The sequence below is a fragment of the Eurytemora carolleeae genome, unplaced genomic scaffold (genome assembly GCF_000591075.1).
Source record: "Eurytemora carolleeae unplaced genomic scaffold, Eaff_2.0 scaffold1760, whole genome shotgun sequence".
NCBI classification, from domain to species: Eukaryota; Metazoa; Arthropoda; class Copepoda; order Calanoida; family Temoridae; genus Eurytemora; species Eurytemora carolleeae.
In genome coordinates this window covers 30,195-50,717 of record NW_019397644.1, presented here as the reverse complement: position 1 = coordinate 50,717, position 20,523 = coordinate 30,195, and the positions used below count along the sequence as shown (strand labels likewise).

The 20,523-nt window shown below is 33.1% G+C and overlaps 2 protein-coding genes across 5 annotated transcripts in view; one reads left to right on the top strand and one right to left on the bottom strand.

The window, feature by feature from the left end:
* Positions 1 to 1,035: 1,035 nt before the first annotated feature.
* Positions 1,036 to 17,002, top strand: LOC111715313 (suppressor protein SRP40). Of its 2 annotated transcripts, none has more exons than XM_023490623.1 (18): positions 1,036 to 1,108; positions 1,616 to 1,711; positions 4,373 to 4,459; positions 4,723 to 4,787; positions 5,162 to 5,200; positions 8,600 to 8,824; positions 9,964 to 10,095; positions 10,442 to 10,514; positions 11,172 to 11,236; positions 11,542 to 11,680; positions 11,765 to 11,836; positions 11,968 to 12,027; positions 12,089 to 12,186; positions 12,508 to 12,598; positions 12,906 to 13,004; positions 15,146 to 15,283; positions 15,480 to 15,598; positions 16,668 to 17,002. In XM_023490623.1, exons 2-18 carry the CDS (start codon positions 1,622 to 1,624, stop codon positions 16,774 to 16,776), a joined length of 1,701 nt encoding a protein of 566 aa, XP_023346391.1. In that variant the 5' UTR covers positions 1,036 to 1,108; positions 1,616 to 1,621; the 3' UTR covers positions 16,777 to 17,002. The 2 variants fall into 2 exon arrangements, with proteins under 2 accessions (XP_023346391.1, XP_023346390.1); XM_023490622.1 differs by having other exon boundaries at positions 8,555 to 8,824.
* The window catches only part of LOC111715314 (UDP-glucuronosyltransferase 2C1), an 18,174-nt gene continuing 14,609 nt past the window's right edge, over positions 16,959 to 20,523 (bottom strand). For all 3 annotated transcript variants that reach the window (XM_023490624.1, XM_023490626.1, XM_023490625.1), the window contains 2 exons: positions 17,775 to 17,905; positions 16,959 to 17,073 (listed from right to left, as the gene is read on the bottom strand). In XM_023490624.1, the coding sequence (XP_023346392.1) occupies positions 17,037 to 17,073; positions 17,775 to 17,905 (168 nt within the window). In that variant the 3' untranslated portion in view covers positions 16,959 to 17,036. The remainder of the gene's footprint in view (positions 17,074 to 17,774; positions 17,906 to 20,523) is intronic.

Here is a 20,523-nt window from a genome sequence, read left to right as displayed (position 1 = left end):
ATACTTCATATTGTAAGATTTTAGTTCCATCGTCATGCTTCACATGAATATGTAAAAAACAAATATTCATGTTTGATGTAAATACCCTTGGTGTTAAATGATAAGCCAAGTAAAATGAAGTTATTTGATATTTCTGACGAAACGTAATTTTTAGCATTATGATGTTGTAACATCAAATACTAGATCAAAACTTTTTTGTGGCAGTAATAAGGTTTAAAAAATGTATCTTATTTTTAACATTTCCACGTAAAATCCTTCGGTCAAGGTTCCAATACTTAAGCAATAACCTTAATTTCAGTAGTTATCGAAAACCTTCAGGTTTTGAATGAGAAAACATTCTGAACTGAAATTCTGGAAAACTTGAAGCAAAATAATAAATTAATTATAAAACAGCATTTCGTGTAATATTGGGAGATCCCCAAGGTTGTTCAATTGTCACGCTATACAGATGACACCATATTTTGCCCTTTAATACATAATATAAAGTGATAATTGGCATGTCTGGTTTACAAACTTTAAACCTTTTTCTGATCAAAGATGAATGAGATAACCTAATTCTTCTTTCAGAACATTTATAATTGTGGTTTCTCCATAAAAGTGACTTAAAGATTAATGCATTGGAGAAAAGGACAAAAAGCTAGAACTTTACATTTTAAAATAGAAAAACAGTGATATATTTCTTATTGTTAAAGATGGTACCTTGTGAATTTAAAAATTCTAAAAATGGAGAGTAACTTGAAATTATGTCTACCTGCCGTCTCTGGCAAAAGGAGTTAATAATCCTAGCATAGGAAAGTGTTGCGATTAATATCTAAATTTTATTATCATTCTTGAATGATGCGCAAAATATTCATGATGTAGTCAATTTGGTAGTAGATCCTGCTCCGGTGGAAGACAATAACATTGCAAAACAAATGTCTGAAACTTCAAACATGTGAATTTTTGTAAAAAGCGGGGAAAACATGAAGGTGCTAGATTTAAAGCTAAGAAACAAGCATGATATCAGACCTTATTATTTGTTCAGTGATTTAATAGTAAACAAACTACATATACTATTCACATATACAGGAAGTAGTTGTCAGTATTTTAACAGTCTTCAATCCAAGAGGTATTGACCTCAAGTTCACTTATCAATTTCAAAACCAATACTTTAAACTAATCTAATATCCAAGACAATACTTTAAACTAATCTGATATACAAGACAATACTTTAAACTAATCTAATATCCAAGACAATACTTTAAACTAATTTAATATCCAAGACAATACTTTAAACGAATCTAATATCCAAGACAATACTTTAAAATAATCTAATATCCAAGACAATACTTCAAACTAATCTAGAATCAAAGACAAGACTTTAAACTAATCTGATATCCAAGACAATACTTTAAATTAATCTAATATCTAAGACAATACTTCAAACTAATCTAATATCCAAGACAATACTTTAAACTAATCTAGAATCAAAGACAAGACTTTAAACCATTTTGTTATCCAAGGCAAGATAAGGATCTTTTAAAAGGCCCAATTTTATGCTTCTCAGTTTTTTTACTTTCACGTTTAACTAGCTTTTAATATCTTTATTTAGTAAGCTATAAAAATACTGATTTAGAGAAGAATGTTTAAGAAGATTCTAAACCGGAAACGTTCTTCTTCATCATCTTCTTCATCTTCCTCTAGCGATGAAGAAGATATTAAGGAAGTTAAGGTAATTAGGTTTTTTCTTACAAGAAACTTTAAAAAATGGGTTAATTTTACAGTGACATTTTTATTTGAGAGATCATCAAATTTTATATACCTAGGAATTCAGGTTTCTGCATTTAAAGAAAATGTAATTTCAAACGGCCCTCTATATTTAAAGAGGGCCATTCTAGATTCACAACGGTACCCTTTAAACCTTAATTAGCTTAATAATGTGGAGGATATAGTGGTTTCTGTAGCTTCAACAGTGCTTAACTTAAACAATTTCCTCCATCGTGAACCGGAAATGCCACTCTATAAATTACGTCCACAGTCCCTTTAAATGCAATTAGTGACATGTAATATAAGTGAATGAACGTAAATTTGCAACAAATTTTAATCTAAAGAATTAAACTGCAATCGTGGAAGGGAATCCTTGCTCACCTGCGTGAGCCTCTCAGATTTGCTATGCAGCGGCGAGCCTCCGCTATGCAGTATAAAGGGGAATACATTTCCAGACAAAGGGTGGGGGGAGGGGCCTTCTGACGTTAAAATCATACACACATTATAAAAAATAAATTAAAAACGCCAATATTTAATTTTTCATAAAATTATACACAACATTTAGTCCAAAAAAGAATTACTTGCAAGAAATCATCATTTTCAATTCAGTTTTTTTACAGAATAATTGGTGAGGTAAACATGGACCTATCACAAAAAGTTTTGAAAAAATGCCTGAAAAATGCGGGAAAAAATATTTTTCCCGCATATTTTGTTGTTTGATTCAAAACTAGATCACTATTCAGCTCTGCATGCAAAAATCAGAGAGAAATCTCTAGTAATAAAGTTGGAAGGTTTCTTTGGCCTTTAAGAGGGGAAATAAGCGGGAAAAGAGAGGGAATGTTATAAGAAGAGGAAGAAATGCAATATAGAGTCCAGAATTCAGTTTACCATGACTTTAGACACCCCACATGGACCTATCACAAAGTTTTTGAAAAATGTCCGAAAAATGCGGGAAAAATAAGGGGAAAAATAATTTTTCCTACATTTTGTTGTTCTATTAAAAAACTAGATCACAATTTAGGCCTGCATGCAAATAATCAGAGAGATAAATTAATAAAGTCAGAAGGCTTCTTTGGCCTTTATGAGGGGGAAAATACGGGAAATGGGGGAATGGTATAAGGAAAGGGGGAAATGGATTACAGACTCTAGAATTCACTTTCCCGACCCAATGTTGATGACTTAAGACACCCCATATGGACATAACACAAAGTTTTTGAAAAAATGTCCGAAAAATGCAAGAAAAATCAGGGGAAAAATTATTTTTCCGCACTTTGATTTTTGATTAAAAAACTAGATCACAATTCAGGCCTGCATGCAAAAAATCAGATAGAAATCTCTAAAACTAAGAGTCAGAAGCCCCACCCTTTTGTATGGAAATGTGTACATTCCCCTTTCATAATTAAACTTGAAAAAAAAGATATAAAGAAAACAAATTATGAAGTGAGTTTGCTTAGATTTGTTAAAATCTTTGATTTAAGCGATACATTCTTTGAAAAATTATTAAGTTTAGATAATTCTTGTAGTGCAAAATTATTGTTTTAAAGAATTATCAACAAATAACAAATTTTCAAAAATCTACAAAAAAAGTTTTTTTTTCTGAAATAAAAGAATTAAAAAAACAAATCAAATTCGTTTTAGAATTTGTTTCCGTAAAATCTTCATTTTCGCGTAAAAAAATCCTTTGAAGCTTTAGTATAAAATTTGAACCTCGGTGCTGCTCAGCAAATCTGGGAGGCTCATTTCGGTCAGGGGTTCCCTCCCTACTTAACTATTATTGCGGGTAACCCTTTGAAGGCAATACAGGGACATTAGTTCCAAAACTAACACTTGGCCAATTTCTAACAGTCAGTGTTAAAAATGGGCCAAGTGTTAGTTTTGGAACTAATGTCCCCTGCAATATGCGTGTGGTGCACAGGTATTTACCAGCCAACCTACACTTTTTCCATTAAACGCATAACCCACTACACACTGGGTCTATTAGACGGACTGGTACGAGTAAGAGTGTATGTGGTACTATTACACTAGGCAAGTAAATCCCCGTGCCGTACGAGGGGGGGGGGCAGCCCCCCAGCCCCCTCTGAGGGGGGGGGGGACTCGCCCAAACTAAAAGTTTAAGAAAAGAATTAAAATATATTCTGATTCACAATACCTTCAAAGCTTTGTCTGATCAAGTATTGCATTAAAAATCCATGTTTCCCATTTTGAAAACTGAATATTTTTATTTGTGGTTTCTCTACAAAAGTGACTCGCGCATTTCTTCTTCACGATGGAAAAATGAAAGTTTCAAAGGTACATCGGACATGCCACTCTATAAATGGGGGGTCACTTGAAATTACGCATGTATTCCATTAAAGTATCATTACATCGTATAGAAAAAAAATACTTTAAAATCTCACTTTTGCCCTGGACTAAAAAAGTTTTATTAAAAAAGCTTTAATCAATACTGCCTTCACTGTAAATATATATTTAATAACATAATTTATTATACAATATGTATCAATCCTATGAAAATATAGATATTTTTTTAGAAACGTTTCCATCTATATTTTTCATGTGCGACCCTGGTAAATCCTTGTACTGGTTGGAACCATGCGTGTACACTGAACCAATATCTTGTTGTGTGTAGGTTCACAACAAGGAGAAGAGAAGCTCCCTAGCAAATATAAAAGCTAAGTTTGAATCCTCTCCTAAAGAAAAGAAGAACAAAGCACCGGTAATCCAATATTATGTTTGTTTATCGATTAGTGGCTTAAAGCTTTAAATTTTGATCGGCAAATATTTGTGAAAATAAATCAGAATAAATCCTTAAAGAGGATTTAATATTAAAATGACCAACTGCTAAAATTCTGTAATTCAGGGGTGTATATTTTCAAGAATTACCTAAAACTTAGTCCTTGAATGTTAAAGAAATGGATAAAGTATGATGTCCAACAATTCCTTTAATTTCGAACAATAAAACAATAAAAAATATTCTAGAAAATTTTGACAACAGCAGTACGGGAGCGGAGAGAGAGTGATGATAATGATGACAAGAAGGATAGGTAAACAAAATTTAATCATTTTTATATTTTACATTCTAGAATGTGCAAAGTGCAATCTTGAAATTCTTTTTGTATATTAATAAAATTTGTCAAGCCGTATACAGAATAAATGGTGTGTGGAGGCAAAAATTCCACAAAGCGAAACATTTTGTTTGTACTCCCACTTAAAAACAATTCTTAAGAGGGACAGAATTGTTAAATATATTGAATTCTTGGGCACAGTGTTCTTAAAGGGGGGTAGAGGTTAATAAAAATGTCAATTAAAAAGGACAATTGTTTCAAACTTGGTAATTGATTTTTACCTTTTAGTCCCCTCTTTGTGCCCAGGTTGAGGTCCTTGACTATTTGAAAATAGTTTTATCTTTTATTTTCAGGAGCTCTGTTTCCACCAGATCCAAGTCTCCAACTAAAAGGAAAATCCAGTTCATGTTTATTATTTACAAACAAGTTATTTGGAAAATCAAATTTGTTCCTTGGCTGTAGTTCAAAACTTGACTCATTCTATAGATTAGATTGGAATGTTAATATTGACGGAGATGTCCGGTTATATGGTTACAGGTTTTATATTTGAAAGAATTTGTAAAATTATTCTAAAATAGGTTTAATATCAAAGAGATAGATAAATATAGAGTGGAATTAAGTGGATAAAAGTGGAAAACCGTCATTTTGTTGTACTGTTTCCATACTGCAGCCTTGCAGTTGCAGGTGTACTTCACACATTTGTGCAATATAACCTTTTGGGTCCTGGAACATCTTCTTATAGAATTTTACGTTTTAATGTTAATTAAATAACAACTCTAATTCACCTAGCTAATACATGCGTTACAAATCAATTTAAAAATACTCCTAGTCCTGGAAGTTTCCATAATGTGGTCTGGTTTTTTGTGCTTTCAATATTACCTGAGATTTGAAGAATTTTCTTCAGATCTGGACAATTTTTGTTAAATTTAGTAAAATTGAAATCTGAAAAAAATATTAGTAACATTTTGGAAATGCTAGGACTAGGTGAATTTTGTGGTTATTGTTTCAAGAATCAAACATGTCCTTGATCTTTGAAATATTTGCGACACTTCTTCGTAAACCTAATTTTATAGTAAAATTCTATATAGAGTTAATAATCACAAAATACTCCTAGTCGGTGACGACTGAATCTCACAAATTCAAAGATCTAAGACTACTTTCAAGTCATCTTGCTACTGTCATGTTTCGTGCTTTGTTGTTGTGAACACTCTGTGGTAAACGGTGTAAGGTATACATTGTAGATTATGAGGTGTACAGTGCATTGTACGGTAGATTATGAGGTGTACAGTGCATTGTACGGTAACCACCAACAAAGTTCTCTGAAAAAAGTTTTCGGAAATGAAGTCTTAAATTTTGGCATAAAAAGTCCTGTGAAAAAAGTCTCTGGAAATAAATTACTACTAGTATTATAAGTCCTATTATGGTAGAAAATGCACAGGGAAAAATCATAGAGAATTAGAGGGGAATTTAAAGAATCTCTCGGTATGAATTTTTTCAGACCCTTTCAGCTTGAAAGGGAGTTCAAAGTGTACAAATCATGTAAATGTTCACAAATTATATGCAGTAGAGTACATTAATACAGTATGTTCCCTAGACTATTCATTTCAATTTCGAATTTTATAACAGAAAATCATCGTTTGTAAAGTAAAAGTCATATAGTCTATGTGAAATGATCATTGGTCAATTATGAAACCAGCCTATTTCATAATTTGGTTTTCTTTTAACATTAATTTTAGATTTTCTATAAAATGATATTCCAGGGCCCAAAAGGTTATATAGCATAAATATGTGAAATTCCATTGCACGGAATTGCGTGCAATGGTTGCTTCCGCTTGCGCCATTTCATTGCGCGCAATTGCGCTATAATTGCGAAAAAGGCAGCAATTAAATATTCGCGTAATTTCGTGTACAACGGAATAGCTGTTCCATCTAAAAATTAATATTTGTAACTGTTCGACTTACAAATTTATGCAGCAGATGCAAGAATGGAAATATCTCTTCAGATTTTAAAATAATCGAGGCCCAAGTTTCACAGTTTTAACAGTTTTAAAATTTTTAAGTTTCTATTAATTTTCTAGTTAATTAACAATTTGAAATGATAAATTTTTCATTCGTTCATAATGGATGAACATTAAAATGGAAACTTTTTTTTGGTTAAAATTGTAAGGTTCGTTTAGTCAAAATTAGATATTTTGCTACAGCTTGAGAACCAGAAAGCTATGGAACAGAAGGATAACTAGGGTTTCCACGAAATGGCTAAATCTTTTGCGCAAAATTTGCGCTATTTTCGCGCAAATTTTTTTTTTGCGAACTTTTGCGCTATTTTTGCGCATGAAACGCAATGAGTTTTGCGCGGTTTTGCGCTATTTTTTTTGCGCAATTTGCGCAAAACCGGAAATATTTTTTTGCGAAAGTTGCGCATGAAACGAAATTTTAGTTTTGCGCAATTTTTTTGCGCAATTTGCGCAATACCGCAAGTTTTACGCAAAATGTAACTTTTTAGGCAAATTGTCAAAAATTGATATTCTAAGCTTAGAATTAAACAACTGAAGATTTATTAAGTATGATATAGACTATACTACACTCAATTGGTTACTTCCAGTTACAAAAAGTTTAAATTAAGGGACCAAAATTAATAAAATAGAAATTAGAGAGTGTGAAACAATTGGCAATATTTTAATCCTATTAAATAATTTCAAGTGACCATTAAAAGCTTTGCCTAATCAAGTATGAATCATATTCTTAAATTTTTTTAATCATAATTCGGAAATCTTAATCTCATATAAATAATGCAAGAAAGTAACCAATGCCTGAAGAATCCACTTTTAGGAAATATGCATGTTCAAAACTAAAATTGTCGAGAAAATTGTGAGATTTGAACTCTTCTTAACTGTCATTGGTCAATTATGTAAACGTGACCAATAGGAAGATATTCCAAAACAAGATTTTTCCAGAATTGAATTCTAAGAAACACACACACCGTCATCAACCATTTGATTTTTACGAAATTGCGGAATTGCGCAAAACTTGAGTTTCGCAAAAGCGGAATAGGGCAATTTTGCGCGAAATGACTTTTGCGAATGATTGCGCAAATTGTTGTTTTTTCGCGCAAAGAAAGAAAAATTTTGCGTTTCGTTCCGCAAAAATTGCGCAAAAGTTTTGCGAATGGAAACCCTAAGGATAACATCACAGTGTATTTGGTGTCCTTACAAATTAGCAAAAAACATTAATTAGCATCTTACTAAATCACTTATTCAGTTACATTGGTCTGCTTGAGTCTAAAATGTCGTCTTCCCATGCCAGAGTTTTTTGGTTATCATGCTGCAAATGAATATTATAAAACAAAAAATTAAGCTTAAATTCAATTTTCTTAGCATTTAAGATTGAAATGTTAGTGCAGTTCAGTTTAGTGTATGCCGCTACCAAAGTTAAAATTGAATTATTTTGTTGTTGAAAGGAATTGCGCAATAATTAATTGCATGTATTGCGTGCCATAAAGTTTAAATTGAATACTATCAAAAAGTTGAAACACAAACCCAAGAAAGTTGGACGGAATTACGCGCAATTCCGTTGCATTTATTGCGAGCAATTATTACAGAATTGCGCGCAATTAAATTCACTTGCGTGTAAGGGCTCGCAGTTAACTGCACCGTTAAACTCTCTCGTATAAACTTACTTTGGAATGATTTTACAAGCTCTTCATTTGAAAATCATTCTGATTAGTGTTTATCTATGTTGACTGTTAGGTTTGTATTGTCCGGAAGCGGAAATGGAACTGTTTTGATTGATAGCGGATCTAGCGGATCCAATCTATCCTTGAACCAAATTGAAGGAAAATCAGCATCGACTAATTCAATTGACTCCAACAGCTTGACTCCTTCCAGTAAGAAGAGTATCCCTGAAGTGATTCATCTGCCGGAAAAGAAGGTTTCCAAATCTAATTCTAAATCGTCATCTTCTTCTTCTTCTTCTTCTTCTTCCTCCTCCTCTTCATCCTCTTCCAGTGACGATGAGGAGTAAGTATAAATGTGTAAAACCTTATCAAGGTGGTAAAATAATTTTGTTTGATTTAAATTCTAAATTAGGAAAAATATTGCTTGGTTGGTAATTTTCACCAATTCACATTAAGGATAACTCAGAGCTGTTATTTTGGCAAGCAATATTTAAATAAACCATTGGCTCGGCAGAATGGGTTTCTTGTTCCTTTTGTTAGATGAATTACTTTTATATAAAGCAATCTCGTCAACACTATAGGGAAGGGGTATACGTACAGTGAAACCCTTAATAACGAATACATCGAGAGAATTCATCAAATGTCGTATTCTTCACTTTCTGATAATGGAATGTTGCAGATATTTAGTTTTTTAACTAAATGATTATATGGAGCTCTTTAAAACTGTTCCCGCATATTCATGGCTATTTATTTATTTTCGCAAAAACTGAAATTTACGAAATATAGTATAAAACTCATTGAAAAATTGTCAAGACGACATTTGATAAATTCTTCCGATGTATTGGTAATTAAGGGTTTCACTGTACCAGCTGGGAACTTTAGAATAATGAATATCAGAATTAATGCTTAATCCTCTCTTTTTGCTAATCTTGAGACTAACATAATCTCGAGATTATGTTAGTCTTGAGATTAAATATTTAGATCAACAAATTTCATTCTAGGAACGCCAGATTTGTTCGTTTTCTTGACTGGACGGGCCTTCACTTAATCTCTCACGCATTTATTATTTAAAAATTCATTAATTAAAATTAGTTTAAAAAGAATCTCAAACGTATTATTATTACATATTTTTATTCACTGATTAATGTACAAAATGGCCGATAACAAATTCTTTATTTGTTAGAAATTGCGGAGGTCTCTCATTGGATAGAATTTATTTTCGTGGCTGTCGTTGGTCAAAACAATTAACTATATTCCTTCACTCACATTGGAGAAAACAATGAATGGATATCCAAAGAGAGAGAATACAATTAAAAGTTTCCACAGTGGATATTTAAATTAAGCAGTCTGGATTAAAGGTTGTCCATTCTAAAGTGCCCAGCTCTGGTCAATTTATTATTTATTTATTAAATCCGAACCCTACCCCTGGGGTATTCTCTCGAACAAAAACTTTATCATAATCCGACATTATTGTTGTTTTAGAAAGAACGCTGTCACAGATAATAATCTTGAGAGTTTAAACAACCGTCTTGTCAGCTATATTGACAAGGTTCGACTGCTCCAGCAGGCTAGTGATGTATGGAAGGGAGTTCCTCCAGAGGATACAGAAACTAGGTATTGTATAGTCAAAAGGACTCGTAACGGTTCTCATATAGTACCCTCTAAAAACATTTGTCTAAATAAAAATGATAATATTTCACGCCTTTTCTTTCTTAAAACGGCATAAGTTCTGTAATCTTTGTTTTTGTCTCTGCTGAATAAATCCGTTACTTCTATGTTCTATGGCAGCACGTTATAAGAAAGAACTTTTAAAAGAAAGATAGTCTTTAAAACCAAATTTCTTGTAGATATGTAAACTGAATGCTTATGTAATTTTGTTGTGAGTTTTGCTCACTTTTTTATTTAAGGAATCAAATAAAACTTTAATATTTTATCTTTGCATAGCATAATTTCGTTGCAGGGATGAAATTGAAGAGCTGAAAAGAAAATATGAGGATGAGCTGAAGAGTTGGAGAGATGAACTTCAGAAAAAAGTAATTAAACAAACCCGCTCTCATATTCATTTTTCCCTGCGAACACTTGCTTTTCTGAAATAATTTTTTTTTAAATATTGTTTTGGTGGATTTCCGTGTTTACATTCTTACTAAACCTACGGTCCACTTTATTTTATATTAGTTCCTGTTGCTCAGAGATAATTGGTCTTGCTACAAACCTTCACTGAGGGTCACAAGAGTTTACACAAAAAATTGCACCCAACCAGCTTAACTGTTTTGACGTTTATTGAATAAAAAATAACAAATAAAAAACGGAATTATATAATTGATCACCGACACAAAATACAAATAAACATGCCTTTTAAAACACAAAGGAACTAATGACTCGCTTCAATCCCCTTATTCTCTAATTCTTATTATATCTTTTTCAACCTAACGTCGTCCATTTGTGATGGTTAAAATGATAATTTTACTAGATCACATAGTCAAGGTATGAAATATTACAGGTCTATAACAACAAATTCAAAAGATATACAGGGATTAGCAAATTTGAGTTTGTTCATTCCTGCGTTTTTGTTGTATGTTAAACAAGTACAGATTTAATCTAACCTTTTTTTTCTTCTGGTGCTCCAGTAACTCAGTTGAATTTAGTTGAGTATTGCACATCTTTAAACTGAAATAAATCTATGTTTGAAGGAGCAGGATACAGTGAAGTCTGGGTTAGAAGCAGAGCGACTAAACAAAGATAATCAGCATATTCGGTGACTATATATTTAGTTTTAAAAACCAGTCCTCTCTCAGGTTCTATTTGTAATTTCTTAAAATGAACTACCATCAAAGATGTGTCCCCCCCCCCCCCTTGCAAAACCTTAAGTTGTGTCTCTGCAGGAGAGAACAAGCTAGTGAATAATGTCAAATCTTACCTAGCAAATAATGACTGCAGCAAGGTTCATTATTTCATCCATGTTAAAATAAAAGTGACTCCGGAAGAAATCGGTTCACGCGGTATTAGAAAACTATAAACCGAGTATACATTCCTCGTTTGATGTTTTATAAAATTTCCAAGAAATCTTCTGGAGGAGAAGATAGCGCTGGTTAAGGGTCGGGATGAGAAGTTCTCCGAACTCGAGAGAGAAATTGCTGATCTACTTGGCAAAAATAATATTCTTCTGAATGAGAAAGAACGTGTGAGGGAACAGGCTCAGGTGACTTGAAACTTAAATAATTTTAACTTTTCAAAGAATATTTTCTTAATTATTAATAATAACATATGATTTTCTTTCAAATAGGAAGTTTTGAAAGAATTCCAAGAGCTAAAAAATGAGTTGAAAGCTGCAAAGGATGAACTCCAAGATGAGAAGGTATTTATTCAGATTGAAAATAACAAAAAATTTCTAAAATTTAAGAGTTCTGTTACTGCATTTGGAAGTTCTTTCTTTCCCATTTTTGAGCACACCAATGAGTTTTTTTTTCAAAATTGCATTTTTTCTAGGTAAATAACGGAACCTTGGAGTCTACACTTAAACTCCAGAAGAAAGAATACGAGGCCAAGGTGAGTGAAAAGATCTTATTTAAAGTATTCAATGAATTATTTATCTAAATTATCATTTCAGCTGGGCAAAATACTTCATCAGCTTGAGGGAGAGAAAAGAAGGAATAAGCTTGATTTCTCCCATCTTGATGATAAAATCAGATCAGAGTACGCTAAAAGGTAAAATCGATAATTGTTTTAAGATTTTTCTTAAATTATATAGATATTTGTAAATAATCTGAAGTTTCTGAAATCAAAAGGAACATGAATTTTTGAAATGGAAATTTTCTTTTAATCCAGTTTACTCTGAATTGTTCTTATTGGATCTAACCATCAGGGGTTTTCCGAAACCGTTCACCATTTTTACTATTGGGTATTTAGTTATCAATTCAAATATTTATGACCCTTTCGTACTTCTAAGAATATTACTGGTCTATCTAGAAACGAAGTGGTTATACACCTAATAATTAATAACTCCTTCTTTCTATGTCCTAAATATAGGCTGAGAGCTGAGTTGAGAAAGCTGAGAAAGCAGTACAAAGATCAAACAGAGAAAGCTAAAAGAGAATTCATGAATGTGCATTCCGCAAAGGTTTGTACTTGGACTGTCGACGTAATGTTAAGTTACCCTCTAATTAAAAATTTGCGTGTCAAATTTACAACGGGTACCCTTTAAGCTATAATTAAATTATTCCCAACTAACTGTTATAGACCAACACCAAAAATGAAAATATTAATTACGAGATATAAAATTAAGGATATGTCCATCATTTTTGCATCTGACAAAGACAGCGCCTTGAAATCGGTCATGTGTTTATTTAAGTGAAGTTTCACTTATGCCGACAGACACTTTATATCAATAATCTCACTCCTAATCTAACTTAAAATTTTGAATTTAGATATCTGAACTTCAAGAGGAGTTAAGCAGGGAGAGAACTGAAAACTACACTGCTAGAAGTGAACTTGAAGAAACCAAATCCAGGGTTCAAGGATACAAGGTTGGAAAATGGACATTATTCTTATTCTGAAATATCTTTAATTGTAATTATAACAAGAAATCCTCCCACTCAAAATGTATACAATTCATTTCAAATGTGTGTACAGTTTCACAAGCTGATCCATTCAGTCGACTTTAAACTGTCGTTCCCAGCAATAACGGGAGACAACCAAGGAAGTCTAATATTGACTTACCAGACACAGGGATAGGACGTCCTCAAGACCCATAATTACTCCTTCAGAGGTAGTCATATTTAGACCGATAAGATGAGGTTCAGGACGCTGCTAACGAACCGGGGTATGAGGTTACTAGTGACATTTGTCTCTGCATGGGTCCCTTGTGTGTGTCCATATTTTTGTCCGAGTGTTGCCACATGTGTTTCTCCGGAAGCTGTTTTAAAGATGTTCTCCCCCCCCCCCCCCTCCCTCCACTTGTCTTATATTCATTTACAGTTCTAGGAGCATGTATGGTTCTAGGAGCAGATAATTACTTGAGGTGTATAGTTCTAGGAGCAGTTAGTTACCTGAACTGCATAGTTTTATTGGAGCAGCTAGTTACCTGAGCTGTATAGTTCTATCGGAGCAGCTAGTTACCTGAGCTTTATAGTTCTAGGAGCATTTAGTTACCTAAGCCATATAGTTATAGGAGAAGCAAGTTACTTGAGCTGTATAGTTCTAGGAGTAGCTAGTTACCTGAGCTGTATACTTCTAGGAGAAGCTTTAAAAATATCTGTATTGATGAGCCAACAAAATTGATTTGTACATTTTGGTTTGGTTTGTTTTTCTTCTCTGTTCTTTTCTCTTGTTGTAACAAAGACGACATCTAAATATATTGCGGGTTTACAGGATCGATTCAAGAATAAATTAATTATTATATATCAACGCTAGCTGCAATTCATACACTGTTTGTAAATGAAAAGATTATCAGAATATATTCATTTTGTTCATTCTCAACATGAAACGAGACAAATGCATTTAAAAGGTGTACAGTGACAAAAACCAGTCACCACCCCCATGACCCCCTAAAATACCTCACTGTGACCCCCCCCCTCCCATTATCCCATTAAAAGATGGAGTTAAGACTAAACTATTTTTATTTGTCTACATAAACAACAACCACATTAAAGCAGTAGTTAATTGCATTAGATGTTATTATACAGCAAATAGTTAAATACTAACTTATTAAGTCAATTCATTTGTCGAATTGGTCTGTTTACATTGAACAATTGCTGTGTTTCATGATCATTTGTCTATTTAAGGTCTGGAGACTAAAAGTCATCAGAGTTTTCTGGTTATTTCTGTAATATAGATCACTAATTCACAATCTTTTCACCGTACAATTTGCAAAATTATAAAAACTTATTGCATTGGAATATCAGGAATACATAATTATCCAAAAGTGTATCATATATTCACGGGTTGGGAACTTTGTTTCAGTTGTAAAAAGAACAGGTAACAATTTACACCAGCCAATCGTTTTCTCTATTGACTCTAGACAAGTTGAAGAGATATCCGGAAATAAAACAAAATTAATGGTCATGTGGCCCCCTAGCCTGTCATAGCAGCGGCGCTCGGCCCTCAGCCTGTCCTAGCTGCAGCGCTCGACCCCCTAGCCTGATCTAACCAAAGGTTTCATTTTTGATGTGTTCTTTGTGTTTAAGGTGAGTCTGATTGTCATCATTATCATCACTCACATATCGGTAGCAAGCAGCAGCTAATCTTCGTTCTAATCCTTTAAAATTCAACTTTCAACTAGTATGTCTGCAATATTTGTAAACAAACCCCCATACATTTGTACAGAGTACAAATATACTTGCCGCAAACCTTTATTTCCAATGTACCATGTATTGCAGTAGCTAGTACCCTCTGGTATTGTGAAGCAATCTATACTCTTGTATATCTATGGGTTTAGGTTTAGATCGAATGATGACATACAGCACATCGAAAAATTGTGTTTTGCGGAGTCTTCAGGACGTCCGCGACCTCGTCCAAGACTCTCTCGTTCTTGCTGGGATTAGCTCTTTCCTTTGGTTTGACTTTACTAACCTAATTATAATTTTTGGAAGCCCTAGATATAATGATTTCAAAGCATTTAAGCATTTTTGAAAACTTTTCATAAACATTTATTTAAAAAAATTTCCAGGATAAGATTTTGGAACTGGAGAACTCGAACCATCATCTAGCCCAGAGAAGTGACAAGCTCAAGGAGGACTTGGAGAACATGGAATTCAATTACAAAACTCAGATCGGAGCAAAGAATAATGAAATTGATCATCTTCAGGTATCAGAATCTTTAAAATACTTCGATGTGGATATGTTCAATTTTAAATTTATTACCTATAAGATTGTTTTGTAAACAAAGTTTCATATCGAAGATATGTCAACTCAAAATGTTTTTATTAAAAACGTATTTACTAGATTCTTTATTTTTATCAAATTAGTACAGAATTTGAATTAAACCAGGCTTCTATATTAAGAACGCTGTGACAAAGTCTCGAAATGATTACGAGAATGTGCTTGAGGAGAAGCTAGCTCTAGATACAGAGATAGCTGTGTACAAAGGGTTGATTGAGGCTGAAGAGCGTAGGCTAGCCAGGTAATTTAGTTTCAAGAAAACCATGTTTTTTTCATTTTTATCTTTAAAATAACTATAGACACTTGCCACCAAAAATATTATCAAATACAATAGATGACACAGCACGTAAAATTAATTAAAACTAAGTACATTTTTATCTCTGATAAACTATTTAGAATATATAGTCCAATAAAAAAATCTTAATATAACGGGTAAAACTGTGTTCCGAAGAAAAGGTTCACTTACTTAAAACAGCTTTATTTATGTGATATTTCAATGTTTATTGTCAAACAGAATATTTGGTAATTTTGATAATTTTGATTAAAATGCTTTAGTTTGCAGTGAAATAATTGCTGTTTAATGTGTTCTTTCTTTTCCAAAATTGATATTCAATGTATTTTTGGTACAGCATAGAACACAGATAAAGCGGTGTTAATTGGAATTTTAAATGTTCACAATTACCTTGTATTCTATGACTTGTAGTCCTACCAAGACTAATTATTGTGGTCTGGACTAGTAGTCCTACCAAGCTAGGCTAATTATTGTATTATAGGGCTAGAAGTCCTACCAAGACTAATTATTGTGGTCTGGGCTTGTAGTCCTTCCAAGCTAGGCTAATTATTGTATTCTAGGGCTAGTAGTTTATACAATGACTAATTATTGTGGTCTGGGCTAGAAGTCCTACCAACCTAGGCTAATTCTTGTATTCTAGGGCTAGTAGTCCTACCAAGCTAGGCCATCTATTGTAATCTAGGGCTAGTATTCCTACCATGCTAGGCTAATTTTTGTATTCTAGGGCTAGTAGTCCTACCAAGCTAGGCTAATTATTGTATTCTAGGGCTAGTAGTCCTACCAAGCTAGGCTAATTATTGTATTCTAGGGCTAGTAGTCCTACCAAGCTAGGCTAATTATTGTATTCTAGGGCTAGTAGTCCTACCATGCTAGGCTAATTATTGTAATCTAGGGCTAGTAGTCCTACCAAGCTAGGCTAATTATTGTATTCTAGGGCTAGTAGTCCTACCATGCTAGGCTAATTATTGTAATCTAGGGCTAGTAGTCCTACCAAGCTAGGCTAATTATTGTATTCTAGGGCTAGTAGACCGGCTAAGACTACTGAAAGAAAGAGCAGTAGCAGCAGTGAAGAAGAATCAGGATTCTTTGATAAAATTAAAGCGAAGATCGAAGATGTATTAGATTAATTTCTATTCTCTTTTTAAAGGAAGCACTGCATGAAGATATTCAGTCTTACTTCAATTATTTTCCAGCTTCTAGTATATCTATTATATTTATTCCACATTCTTAACATTTAATTATCACGCATTTTGCACAATATTATTATAATTTTTATTTTAGTCCAAGCTACAACCTTGATTGTACAAGATACACATTACACATTTATTAAATAAATCTAAAATTTAAACAAAATCATTATTTTGTACTTATTTTTCCTTTGTCTAGCTTAATCCTTCTTCAGTTTGGCAGATCTGATCAGATTTCTAGAGTATATAAATATGAGCAATTTTTGGATACCAATTGAGTCAAAACAAGTGTAGGCTTAATAGTACTGCAGTTCAAGTGAGCCTCCATTTTTAGAGGAATATTTTCGATTCACAACAGTACCCTGTAAACCTTTGTTTAATCATCGCGACGGTAGAGAAATCCGTGTGTTTACCTCTAAAATGGTGTTCAAATTACCGGAAAACTGCAGTGTATGCACTTGCGTCCTTTGCAGTTTTCAAAAATTTAAATGAAAATTTCATTTTCTGTTAGTTCTAAAAAGTAATTGTTAAAATTTGTCAAATATAAAACAGCTTTTAAACAAAGTAATCAAAAATTACAAGTGTTTCTGTAAATAAATAAGGATAAGTCCGTTATTCTTAAACAGTCGAAGGTTTACTGTACTGTTGTGAATCGGAAACTCCCTCAGTAATTGGAAGGTTACTTGAAATTACACCTAAACTCTAAAGTCTCTTTAAGAATACAATTTCGACCTTCCAATCCGCAGAAATAAAGACAGACAGAATTTTATTAAAATACAAAAATCTCTAGTAGTAAAAAAGGGAAAGATTAAAGGTGATATTATCTTAAAGGGTAAGAAAATTTGTTTAGAAGCTCAGTAATTGTGTTAAACTGATTTTCGCACAATAGATAAAACTAAAATATGAGCGCGTGGATTTACTGTTAATTTGATATTTACCGAATCCATGAGAAGAATAGGGTTAGGATCGTTAGAGAAGCTGCAATCCACAACAATACAACATCAAGGCACAGATACTGAACTAGATTCAGATCTCCATCATTTATTCGCAGATGTTCAAAATTGCCATACTAAATACAGATATTTTTATTCACAGATGTTCTAAACTTCCACAATAAATACAGATATTTTAATTCGCAGATGTTCAAAACTTCTATACTAAATACAAATATTTTAATTCGCAGATGTTCAAAACTTCTATACTAAATACAAATATTTCTATTCGCAGATGTTCAAAACTTCCATACTAAATACATATATTTTATTTGCAGATGTTTAAAACTTCCATAGTAAATACAGATATTTTTATTTGCAGATGTTCAAAACTTCCATACTAAATACAAATATTTCTATTCGCAGATGTTCAAAACTTCCATACTAAATACAGATATGTCTATTCGCAGATGTTCAAAACTTCCATGGTAAATACAGATATTTTTATTTGCAGATGTTTAAAACTTCCATAGTAAATACAAATATTTCTATTCGCAGATGTTCCAAACTTCCATACTAAATACAGATATTTTTATTCGCAGATGTTCAAAACTTCCATACAAAATACAGATATTTTTATTCGCATATGTTCAAAACTTCCATACTAAATACAGATATTTCTATTCGCAGATGTTCAAAACTTCCATACTAAATACAGATATATAAGTGAACCGATGTTCAAAACTTCCATAGTAAATACAAATATTTTAATTCGCAGATGTTCAAAACTTCCATAGTAAATACAGTTATATAAGTGAACCGATGTTCAAAACTTCCATACTAAATACAGTTATATAAGTGAACCGATGTTCCAAACTTTTATAATATAGGAGTCACAGAAGTTCTTAGTAAGATTTTGACTCCACTGGAGACCGCCAGAGGGAATTCAATTTTACTGGAGGGGTTTAAAAAATCGCTTTTAACAATTTAAAACTTTACGCAGGGTGATTTACATTCCACTGGAGGGATTCAGATATATATTCAGAGGGTTTATAATTCCACTGGAGGGATTCAGATATATATCCAGAGGGTTTATAATTCCACTGGAGGGATTCAGATATCTATCCAGGGGATGTATAATTTCAATGGAGGGTTTATAATTCTACTGGAGGGATAAGATATTCTTCTATGAGGTATTCAATTCCACTGGAGGGATTCAGATATCCTTCCGTGGGGTTATAATTACATTGGAGCGATTCAGATATCCTTTCAAGGGGCTTAAAATTCCACTGGAGGGATTCAGATATCTTTCAAGGAGGTTTATAATTCCACTGGAGGGATACAGATATTTATTTAGGGGATTTATAATACCACGGATTCAGATATCATTCAAGGGGGTTCATAATACCACTGGAGGGATTCAGATATCCATCTCGGGGTTTTATAATTTGGACTGAGGGATTCAGATGTCCTGCCAGGGGGTTTATAATTCCACTGGAGGGATTCAGATATCTTTCAAGGGGTTTTATTAATCCTCAGGAGGGATTTAGATGACCTGGGGGTTTATAATTCTACTTGAGGGATTCAGATAACCATCCAGGGGGTTTATAATTCCACTTGAGGGATTTAAATATCCATCCAGGGGGTTTATAATTCCACTTGAGGTATGCAGATATCTTTCCTCCAGTGGAATTATAAATTTTATTCCTCAATAAAATTATAAGCCCCCTGAATGCATATCTGAATCCCTCCAGTGGAATTGTAATTCCCCTAGATAGATATCTGAATCCCTCCAGTGAAATTTTAAACTTCCTGGATGGATATCTGAATCCCTCCAGTGAAATTATAAACCATCATGAAGGATATTCCATCCAGTGGAATTTTAAAATCCCTGGAAGAATATTTTTATCCCTCCAGTGAAATTTTAAACCTCTGGATATATATCTGAATCCCTCCAATGAAAGGATAAACCCTCTGGAAGGATATCTGAATCCCTCCAGTCAAAATATGAACCCCCTGGATGGATATCTGAATCCCTCCATTGGAATTTTAAACCCCCTGTATAGTACGATGAATCCCTCCAGTGGAATTTAAATCCCCAAGAAGGATTTATAAATCATTCCAGTGGAATTATAAACCTCCTGGATAGTTATCTGAATCCCTCTAGTGGATTTTTAAACCGTCAGGAAGGATATCTAAATCACTCCAGTGGGATTATAAACCCCACAAATATTTAGCTGATTCCCTCCAGTGGATTGTCACCCTGAGTAAAGTTTCAAAATGTAATAAGTGACTTTTCAAACCCCTCCAGTGAAAATGAAATCCCTCCGGTGGTCTCCAGTGGAATTGAAATCTCTTCGTTGAGTCAATATATAGATGAACAGATGTACAAAACGTCCATACTATAGATATAAATGTATGCAGGGTTACCCACAAAAGAGGAGACTTCAGAGACGACTGTATGGAATGTATTCTGTTTGTTTTCGTATATTTATGGTTCCCTGCAACTGTAAACTTGTTTTGTTCTTTCTCAAATCATTAAATAAGCCATTAAACGACTGTTACACGACGAAATCATCACGTTCTGAACTCCCTCTTCATACAAAAGATGTGAAACCCCTGAAGTCGAGAGGGGAACAAGTCCGAAGCGACGAAACTAGTTTTGATTTGTAACCTTTACCTTATATATTTATACTGTGTCCGCCAATTATCGTCAGTTACACTTAATATTTTGATACAAAAGTATATTGTTGTG

Excerpts from the sequence above, each read along its gene's own strand:
- LOC111715313 (XM_023490622.1), top strand. The coding sequence starts at position 1,622 with ATGTTTAAGAAGATTCTAAACCGGAAACGTTCTTCTTCATCATCTTCT. Across the intron at positions 12,599-12,905 it reads TGAATGTGCATTCCGCAAAG|ATATCTGAACTTCAAGAGGA; the intron begins GTTTGTACTTGG and ends TTTTGAATTTAG. Across the intron at positions 15,599-16,667 it reads GAAGAGCGTAGGCTAGCCAG|GGCTAGTAGACCGGCTAAGA; the intron begins GTAATTTAGTTT and ends ATTGTATTCTAG.